Raw genomic sequence first — 11,497 nt, 5'->3', positions numbered from 1 at the left:
ATTAGGAGATATTTATGAAGGTTAAAATGCTTTTTAGCAAGAAGAGAAACACAGCGGAGATCACATCCCCCCTTATGTATTATACGTGGAGATCATATCCCCCCTTATGTATCATACGTGGAGATCATATCCCCCCCCCCCCTTATGTATCATACGTGGAGATCATATCCCCCCCCTTATGTATCATACGTGGAGATCATATCCCCCCCCTTATGTATCATACGTGGAGATCATATCCCCCCCCTTATGTATTATACGTGGAGATCATATCCCCCCCCTTATGTATTATACGTGGAGATCATATCCCCCCCCTTATGTATTATACGTGGAGATCATATCCCCCCTTATGTATTATACGTGGAGATCATATCCCCCCCCCCCCTTATGTATCATACGTGGAGATCATATCCCCCCCCCCCCCCTTATGTATCATACGTGGAGATCATATCCCCCCTTATGTATCATACGTGGAGATCATATCCCCCCCTTATGTATCATACGTGGAGATCATATCCCCCCTTATGTATTATACGTGGAGATCATATCCCCCTTATGTATTATACGTGGAGATCATATCCCCCCCCCCCCCCCCTTATGTATCATACGTGGAGATCATATCCCCCCCCCCCTTATGTATCATACGTGGAGATCATATCCCCCCCCCCCCCCTTATGTATCATACGTGGAGATCATATCCCCCCCCCCCCCCCTTATGTATCATACGTGGAGATCATATCCCCCCCCCCCCCTTATGTATCATACGTGGAGATCATATCCCCCCCCCCCCCTTATGTATCATACGTGGAGATCATATCCCCCCCCCTTATGTATCATACGTGGAGATCATATCCCCCCCCCCCTTATGTATCATACGTGGAGATCATATCCCCCCTTATGTATCATACGTGGAGATCATATCCCCCCCTTATGTATCATACGTGGAGATCATATCCCCCCCTTATGTATCATACGTGGAGATCATATCCCCCCTTATGTATCATACGTGGAGATCATATCCCCCTTATGTATTATACGTGGAGATCATATCCCCCCCCCCCCCCCCCTTATGTATCATACGTGGAGATCATATCCCCCCCCCCCCCTTATGTATCATACGTGGAGATCATATCCCCCCCCCCCCCCTTATGTATCATACGTGGAGCTCATATCCCCCCCCCCCCCCCTTATGTATCATACGTGGAGATCATATCCCCCCCCCCCTTATGTATCATACGTGGAGATCATATCCCCCCTTATGTATCATACGTGGAGATCATATCCCCCCTTATGTATCATACGTGGAGATCATATCCCCCTTATGTATTATACGTGGAGATCATATCCCCCCCCCCCCCCTTATGTATCATACGTGGAGATCATATCCCCCCCCCCCCTTATGTATCATACGTGGAGATCATATCCCCCCCCCCCCCCCTTATGTATCATACGTGGAGATCATATCCCCCCCCCCCCCCTTATGTATCATACGTGGAGATCATATCCCCCCCCCCCCCTTATGTATCATACGTGGAGATCATATCCCCCCCCCCCCCTTATGTATCATACGTGGAGATCATATCCCCCCCCCTTATGTATCATACGTGGAGATCATATCCCCCCCCCCCCCTTATGTATCATACGTGGAGATCATATCCCCCCCCCCCCCCTTATGTATCATACGTGGAGATCATATCCCCCCCCCCCCTTATGTATCATACGTGGAGATCATATCCCCCCCCCCCCTTATGTATCATACGTGGAGATCATATCCCCCCTTATGTATCATACGTGGAGATCATATCCCCCCCTTATGTATCATACGTGGAGATCATATCCCCCCCCCCCCCCCCCCCTTATGTATCATACGTGGAGATCATATCCCCCCCCCCCCCCCTTATGTATCATACGTGGAGATCATATCCCCCTTATGTATTATACGTGGAGATCATATCCCCCCCCCCCCCCCTTATGTATCATACGTGGAGATCATATCCCCCCCCCCCCCCTTATGTATCATACGTGGAGATCATATCCCCCCCCCCCCCCCTTATGTATCATACGTGGAGCTCATATCCCCCCCCCCCCCCTTATGTATCATACGTGGAGATCATATCCCCCCCCCCCTTATGTATCATACGTGGAGATCATATCCCCCCTTATGTATCATACGTGGAGATCATATCCCCCCTTATGTATTATACGTGGAGATCATATCCCCCTTATGTATTATACGTGGAGATCATATCCCCCTTATGTATCATACGTGGAGATCATATCCCCCTTATGTATTATACGTGGAGATCATATCCCCCCCCCCCCCCCCCCCCTTATGTATCATACGTGGAGATCATATCCCCCCCCCCCCCCTTATGTATCATACGTGGAGATCATATCCCCCCCCCCCCCTTATGTATCATACGTGGAGCTCATATCCCCCCCCCCCCCCCCCTTATGTATCATACGTGGAGATCATATCCCCCTTATGTATTATACGTGGAGATCATATCCCCCCCCCCCCCTTATGTATCATACGTGGAGATCATATCCCCCCCCCCCCCCCCTTATGTATCATACGTGGAGATCATATCCCCCCCCCCCCCCCTTATGTATCATACGTGGAGATCATATCCCCCCCCCCCCCCCCCTTATGTATCATACGTGGAGATCATATCCCCCCTTATGTATCATACGTGGAGATCATATCCCCCCCTTATGTATCATACGTGGAGATCATATCCCCCCTTATGTATCATACGTGGAGATCATATCCCCCCTTATGTATCATACGTGGAGATCATATCCCCCTTATGTATTATACGTGGAGATCATATCCCCCCCCCCCCCCTTATGTATCATACGTGGAGATCATATCCCCCCCCCCCCCCCTTATGTATCATACGTGGAGCTCATATCCCCCCCCCCCCTTATGTATCATACGTGGAGATCATATCCCCCTTATGTATTATACGTGGAGATCATATCCCCCCCCCCCCCTTATGTATCATACGTGGAGATCATATCCCCCCCCCCCCCCCCTTATGTATCATACGTGGAGATCATATCCCCCCTCCCCCCTTATGTATCATACGTGGAGATCATATCCCCCCCCCCCTTATGTATCATACGTGGAGATCATATCCCCCCCCCCCCCCTTATGTATCATACGTGGAGATCATATCCCCCCCCCCCCCCTTATGTATCATACGTGGAGATCATATCCCCCCCCCCCCCCCTTATGTATCATACGTGGAGATCATATCCCCCCCCCCCCCCCCCCTTATGTATCATACGTGGAGATCATATCCCCCCCCCCCCCTTATGTATCATACGTGGAGATCATATCCCCCCCCCCCCCCCCCCTTATGTATCATACGTGGAGATCATATCCCCCCCCCCCCCTTATGTATCATACGTGGAGATCATATCCCCCCCCCCCCCCCCCCTTATGTATCATACGTGGAGATCATATCCCCCCTTACGTATTATACGTGGAGATCATATCCCCCCCCCCTTACGTATTATACGCGGAGATCATATCCCCCCCCCCCTTACGTATTATACGCGGAGATCATATCCTCCCCCCCCCTTACGTATTATACGCGGAGATCATATCCTCCCTCCCCCCCCCTTACGTATTATACGCGGAGATCATATCTCCCCCCCCCCCCCTTACGTATTATACACGGAGATCATATCCCCCCTTATGTATTATACATGGAGATCATATCCCCCCTTATGTATTATACATGGAGATCATATCCCCCTTATGTATTATACATGGAGATCATATCCCCCTTATGTATTATACATGGTGATCATATCCCCCCTTAATCTCCTCTTCTCAGTAGAGAATACATTCAGTTCCTCTAATCTTTCCTCATAGCTGATCTCCTCCATGCCTCTTATCAGTTTGGTTGCCCTTCTCTGTACTTCCTCCAGTTCCCCAATGTTCTTTTTGTGAATTGGTGCCCAAAACTGAACTGTGTATTCCAGATGAGGTGTTACTAATGATTTGTACCGGGGGGGATGATATGATCTCTCTCTCTCTGGAGTCTATACCTCTCCTAATACAAGAGAGGACCGCTTGCTGTGCTATTATATGTAAAGAAGCCCCGTACTCCCTTTTATACAATATTATTTCTTCCATTTCCGTCTCATAGAAGCAGTGTGCACGGCCGGAGAGGTAATGGGGTCTCAGATATTGATCTGTCTGAATCTTTGCACACAGATATATCTGGAATTGTACAGATCTAGAATCGGGGCAATTATGGATTGTGAACTGTACAAGCCGAAACCTAATATCACCCATTCTACTTGACGTACCTGAGAAAACACCTGGCCCAGACAGGAGCGCGGACCCAGCGCAAAGGGGAAGTAACAGTAGTATGGCCTGCAACACGGAAGACATACAAAAGGCATGAAAACATCCAGCATCATCAAGTTCTTTCCTCCCCAGCCTGTCTTTTACTCACCCCTTTCATTCATTGGATTTCAGTTCTTTGAATGATGGAGGGCCAGCATTATATATGGGCAGTAACAAGGATGCACCAACTCCCCCAGACTGACACCCACCCATCAGGGCATTTTGATATTTGCAAAACTCCTCCCAGGCCATCCTGCAACAGCTTAGTAAAAAGCATGACTGTCCCAGCAAATCCAGGACAGTTACCACGTTTGATATAATACAAGATAATCATTGGCCCCTCATGCACCTGTGGCCCCTGGGCAGTGTCCATGCATTAAGGCAGGCCTGCCCCACTCCCCCAGACTGACACCCATGCATCAAGGCATTGTAAGATTTCCATAACTCCTCCCAACAGCCATCCCACTGCTTGTTCAGGACTGAGGGTTCTTGAGAGAAGTACTGAGACAGGGTGCAGTGATGTTTTCAGGAAGCTGTGTACAGCACCCTGCTGGCCCCTCCAACCAGCCATAATCTGCCCACATTGCATTGAGAAGCACAGAGATGCAGTGATAAAATCACTGAGTAAAAGAAGGTATATAATGAACACAAAGGTTTTGTTAAGAATGGTCATTAGCATGTTGATGAAGAAGGAGGGGCCAGGAAAGCCAAAATATAAACAGATAAGAAGGAGGTTATCAAAGCTGAAGTTTTATCTGTTACTCACTTTGCAGCAGAAGGATGGAATCTTTCCGGGTCAAACTTAAAGGGATCTGGGAAGAATTTTTCCATCCGACCCATGATGTACGTGTTGAACTGGAGACAGTTGTGATTTGGTTGGTGGCAATGATGTAATAAATAAAAAGCAATAAAAGTCACCTCAGACACAGAGTCCAATATAAGGAAAAAAGTAGGACATCTCAAAATAAAATCCGATCTAAAATTCTACATTTGATTTCATCATTAATATAACATTATTACTACCCAGTCTGGCTGCTGGTAGAAAGAAGAAACTCGTGAAGATTGGTGTAATGCAAAATCCCAACATTAATGTGGAACTAAATAAAAATTGACATATATGATGTAGTCGTTCAGTAGAATTAAAGCCGAAATCCATGTTTAATGTCCCTTTAAATAGTTGACACACTGGAGGTATGCTTCCAAAACTGATGGACATTAAAGTGTTACTAAACCCCGGACCCCGCATTCACTACATCCGCTCTCCCCGGACCCGGCATTCACTACATCCAGTCTCCCCGGACCAGGCATTCACTACATCCGCTCTCCCCGGACCCCGCACTCACCACATCCGCTCCCCCCGTAGCCCGCACTCACCACATCCGCTCCCCCCGTAGCCCGCACTCACCACATCCGCTCCGCCCGGACCCCGCACTCACCACATCCGCTCCGCCCGGACCCCGCACTCACCACATCCGCTCCGCCCGGACCCCGCACTCACCACATCCGCTCCGCCCGGACCCCGCACTCACCACATCCGCTCCGCCCGGACCCCGCACTCACCACATCCGCTCCCCCCGGACCCCGCACTCACCACATCCGCTCCCCCCGGACCCCGCACTCACCACATCCGCTCCCCCCGTAGCCCGCACTCACCACATCCGCTCCCCCCGTAGCCCGCACTCACCACATCCGCTCCCCCCGTAGCCCGCACTCACCACATCCGCTCCCCCAGTAGCCCGCACTCACCACATCCGCTCCCCCCGGACCCGGCACTCACCACATCCGCTCTCCCCGGACCCGGCACTCACCACATCCGCTCTCCCCGGAACCGGCACTCACCACATCCGCTCTCCCCGGAACCGGCACTCACCACATCCGCTCTCCCCGGAACCGGCACTCACCACATCCGCTCTCCCCGGAACCGGCACTCACCACATCCGCTCTCCCCGGAACCGGCACTCACCACATCCGCTCTCCCCGGACCCGGCACTCACCACATCCGCTCCCCCCGGACCCCGGAATTCACCACATCCGCTCCTCCCGGACCCCGGAATTCACCACATCCGCTTTCCCCGGACCCCGCATTCACCACATCCGCTCTCCCCGGACCCCGCATTCACCACATCCGGACCCCCCGTAGCCCGCACTCACCACATCCGCTCCCCCCGTAGCCCGCACTCACCACATCCGCTCCCCCCGTAGCCCGCACTCACCACATCCGCTCCGCCCGGACCCCGCACTCACCACATCCGCTCCGCCCGGACCCCGCACTCACCACATCCGCTCCGCCCGGACCCGGAATTCACCACATCCGCTCCCCCCGGACCCCACATTCACCACATCCGCTCTCCCCGGACCCGACTCTGAATTCACCACATCCGCTCTCCCCGGACCCCCGCACTCACCACATCCGCTCTCCCCGGACCCCGCACTCACCACATCCGCTCTCCCCGGACCCCGCACTCACCACATCCGGACCCCGCATTCACCACATCCGCTCTCCCCGGAACCGGCATTCACCACATCCGCTCTCCCCGGAACCGGCATTCACCACATCCGCTCTCCCCGGAACCGGCATTCACCACATCCGCTCTCCCCGGAACCGGCATTCACCACATCCGCTCTCCCCGGAACCGGCATTCACCACATCCGCTCTCCCCGGAACCGGCATTCACCACATCCGCTCTCCCCGGACCCGGCATTCACCACATCCGCTCTCCCCGGAACCGGCATTCACCACATCCGCTCTCCCCGGACCCGGCATTCACCACATCCGCTCCCCCCGGACCCCGGAATTCACCACATCCGCTCCCCCCGGACCCCGGAATTCACCACATCCGCTCCCCCCGGACCCCGGAATTCACCACATCCGCTCCCCCCGGACCCCGGAATTCACCACATCCGCTCCCCCCGGACCCCGGAATTCACCACATTCGCTCCCCCCGGACCCCGGAATTCACCACATTCGCTCCCCCCGGACCCCGGAATTCACCACATTCGCTCCCCCCGGACCCCACCACATTCGCTCCCCCGGACCCCACCACATTCGCTCCCCCCGGACCCCGGAATTCACCACATTCGCTCCCCCCGGACCCCGGAATTCACCACATTCGCTCCCCCGGACCCCGGAATTCACCACATTCGCTCCCCCCGGACCCCGGAATTCACCACATTCGCTCCCCCCGGACCCCGGAATTCACCACATTCGCTCCCCCCGGACCCCGGAATTCACCACATTCGCTCCCCCCGGACCCCGGAATTCACCACATCCGGACCCCGCATTCACCACATCCGCTCTCCCCGGACCCCGCACTCACCACATCCGCTCTCCCCGGACCCCGCACTCACCACATCCGCTCTCCCCGGACCCCGCACTCACCACATCCGCTCTCCCCGGACCCCGCACTCACCACATCCGCTCCCCCCGTAGCCCGCACTCACCACATCCGCTCCCCCCGTAGCCCGCACTCACCACATCCGCTCCCCCCGTAGCCCGCACTCACCACATCCGCTCCCCCCGTAGCCCGCACTCACCACATCCGCTCCCCCCGGACCCGGCACTCACCACATCCGCTCCCCCCGGACCCGGCACTCACCACATCCGCTCCCCCCGGACCCGGCACTCACCACATCCGCTCTCCCCGGACCCGGCACTCACCACATCCGCTCTCCCCGGAACTGGCACTCACCACATCCGCTCTCCCCGGAACCGGCACTCACCACATCCGCTCTCCCCGGAACCGGCACTCACCACATCCGCTCTCCCCGGAACCGGCACTCACCACATCCGCTCTCCCCGGACCCGGCACTCACCACATCCGCTCCCCCCGGACCCCGGAATTCACCACATCCGCTCCCCCCGGACCCCGGAATTCACCACATCCGCTCCCCCCGGACCCCGGAATTCACCACATCCGCTCCCCCCGGACCCCGGAATTCACCACATCCGCTCCCCCCGGACCCCGGAATTCACCACATCCGCTCCCCCCGGACCCCGGAATTCACCACATCCGCTCCCCCCGGACCCCGGAATTCACCACATTCGCTCCCCCCGGACCCCGGAATTCACCACATTCGCTCCCCCCGGACCCCGGAATTCACCACATTCGCTCCCCCCGGAATTCACCACATTCGCTCCCCCGGACCCCACCACATTCGCTCCCCCCGGACCCCACCACATTCGCTCCCCCCGGACCCCACCACATTCGCTCCCCCCGGACCCCGGAATTCACCACATTCGCTCCCCCCGGACCCCGGAATTCACCACATTCGCTCCCCCCGGACCCCGGAATTCACCACATTCGCTCCCCCCGGACCCCGGAATTCACCACATTCGCTCCCCCCGGACCCCGGAATTCACCACATTCGCTCCCCCCGGACCCCGGAATTCACCACATTCGCTCCCCCCGGACCCCGGAATTCACCACATTCGCTCCCCCCGGACCCCGGAATTCACCACATTCGCTCCCCCCGGACCCCGGAATTCACCACATTCGCTCCCCCCGGACCCCGGAATTCACCACATCCGGACCCCGCATTCACCACATCCGCTCTCCCCGGACCCCGCACTCACCACATCCGCTCTCCCCGGACCCCGCACTCACCACATCCGCTCTCCCCGGACCCCGCACTCACCACATCCGCTCTCCCCGGACCCCGCACTCACCACATCCGCTCTCCCCGGACCCCGCACTCACCACATCCGCTCTCCCCGGACCCCGCACTCACCACATCCGCTCTCCCCGGACCCCGCACTCACCACATCCGCTCCCCCCGTAGCCCGCACTCACCACATCCGCTCCCCCGTAGCCCGCACTCACCACATCCGCTCCCCCCGTAGCCCGCACTAACCACATCCGCTCCCCCCGTAGCCCGCACTCACCACATCCGCTCTCCCCGGACCCCGCACTCACCACATCCGCTCTCCCCGGACCCCGCACTCACCACATCCGCTCTCCCCGGACCCCGCACTCACCACATCCGCTCCCCCCGGACCCCGCACTCACCACATCCGCTCCCCCAGACCCCGCACTCACCACATCCGCTCCCCCCGTAGCCCGCACTCACCACATCCGCTCCCCCCGTAGCCCGCACTCACCACATCCGCTCCCCCCGTAGCCCGCACTCACCACATCCGCTCCCCCCGTAGCCCGCACTCACCACATCCGCTCTCCCCGGACCCGGCACTCACCACATCCGCTCTCCCCGGACCCGGCACTCACCACATCCGCTCTCCCCGGACCCGGCACTCACCACATCCGCTCTCCCCGGACCCGGCACTCACCACATCCGCTCTCCCCGGAACCGGCACTCACCACATCCGCTCTCCCCGGAACCGGCACTCACCACATCCGCTCTCCCCGGAACCGGCACTCACCACATCCGCTCTCCCCGGAACCGGCACTCACCACATCCGCTCTCCCCGGACCCGGCATTCACCACATCCGCTCCCCCCGGACCCCGGAATTCACCACATCCGCTCCCCCCGGACCCCGGAATTCACCACATCCGCTCTCCCCGGACCCCGCATTCACCACATCCGCTCTCCCCGGACCCCGCATTCACCACATCCGGACCCCCCGTAGCCCGCACTCACCACATCCGCTCCCCCCCGTAGCCCGCACTCACCACATCCGCTCCCCCCGTAGCCCGCACTCACCACATCCGCTCCGCCCGGACCCCGCACTCACCACATCCGCTCCGCCCGGACCCCGCACTCACCACATCCGCTCCGCCCGGACCCGGAATTCACCACATCCGCTCCCCCCGGACCCCACATTCACCACATCCGCTCTCCCCGGACCCGACTCTGAATTCACCACATCCGCTCTCCCCGGACCCCGCACTCACCACATCCGCTCTCCCCGGACCCCGCACTCACCACATCCGCTCTCCCCGGACCCCGCACTCACCACATCCGCTCTCCCCGGACCCCGCACTCACCACATCCGCTCCCCCCGGACCCCGCACTCACCACATCCGCTCCGCCCGGACCCCGCACTCACCACATCCGCTCCGCCCGGACCCCGCACTCACCACATCCGCTCCTCCCGGACCCCGGAATTCACCACATCCGCTTTCCCCGGACCCCGCATTCACCACATCCGCTCTCCCCGGACCCCGCATTCACCACATCCGGACCCCGCATTCACCACATCCGGACCCCGCATTCACCACATCCGCTCTCCCCGGACCCCGCATTCACTATATCCGCTTTCCCAGGACCCCGTATTCGCTCTCCCCGGACCCTGCATTCATTACATCCGCTCTCCCCAGACCCTGCATTCACTATATCCGCTTTCCCAGGACCCCGTATTCGCTCTCCCCGGACCCTGCATTCATTACATCCGCTCTCCCCGGACCCTGCATTCACTATATCCGGTCTCCACAAACTCCATATTCACGATATCCACTCTCCCCGGACCCCGCATTCACTATATCCGCTCTCCCCGGACCCCGCATTCACTATATCCACTCTCCCAGGACCCTGCGTTCATTATATCCGCTCTCCCCGGACCCAGCATTCACTATATCCGGTCTCTCCGGACCCCGCATTCACTATATCCGCTTTCCCAGGACCCCGTATTCGCTCTCCCCGGACCCTGCATTCATTACATCCGCTCTCCCCGGACCCTGCATTCACTATATCCGCTTTCCCAGGACCCCGTATTCGCTCTCCCCGGACCCTGCATTCATTACATCCGCTCTCCCCGGACCCTGCATTCACTATATCTGGTCTCCACGGACCCCATATTCACGATATCCACTCTCCCCGGACCCCGCATTCACTATATCCACTCTCCCCGGACCCCACATTCACTATATCCACTCTCCCCGGACCCCGCATTCACTATATCCGGTCTCTCCGGACCCCGCATTCACTATATTTGCTCTTCCTGTACCCCGCATTCACTATATCCGCTCTCCCGGACCCCGCATTCACTATATCCGCTCTCCCCAGACCCCGCATTCACTATATCTGCTCTCCCACAGTACGCAGAACATGGAAATGCAATTATTTTAGTAAATATAAACTGGTAAATGCCTTTTCTCATCAGCAGTATATAGTGGTCTTGTGATTTCTATCAGTGTCTGGCAGAGCACTGGTTAAAACTTGTAGGAGGAGTTTTAATT

At 57.4% G+C, this 11,497-nt stretch overlaps 1 protein-coding gene across 1 annotated transcript in view; it reads right to left on the bottom strand.

The window, feature by feature from the left end:
• Window positions 1–4,179: 4,179 nt before the first annotated feature.
• The window catches only part of LOC149433085 (cholesterol 24-hydroxylase-like), a 63,644-nt gene continuing 56,326 nt past the window's right edge, over window positions 4,180–11,497 (bottom strand). The window contains exons 13-14 of the mRNA XM_089664675.1: window positions 5,130–5,218; window positions 4,180–4,390 (exon numbers count right to left, since the gene is read on the bottom strand). Coding sequence (XP_089520801.1) covers window positions 4,195–4,390; window positions 5,130–5,218 — 285 coding nt within the window. The 3' untranslated portion in view covers window positions 4,180–4,194. The remainder of the gene's footprint in view (window positions 4,391–5,129; window positions 5,219–11,497) is intronic.

This window comes from Staurois parvus, unplaced genomic scaffold (assembly GCF_062004578.1).
Source record: "Staurois parvus isolate SC_StPar_1 unplaced genomic scaffold, SC_StPar_1.0 ptg001981l, whole genome shotgun sequence".
Classification (NCBI taxonomy): domain Eukaryota; kingdom Metazoa; phylum Chordata; class Amphibia; order Anura; family Ranidae; genus Staurois; species Staurois parvus.
Note: the sequence above shows the minus strand (reverse complement) of the source record. Positions and strands in the feature narration are given on the sequence as shown.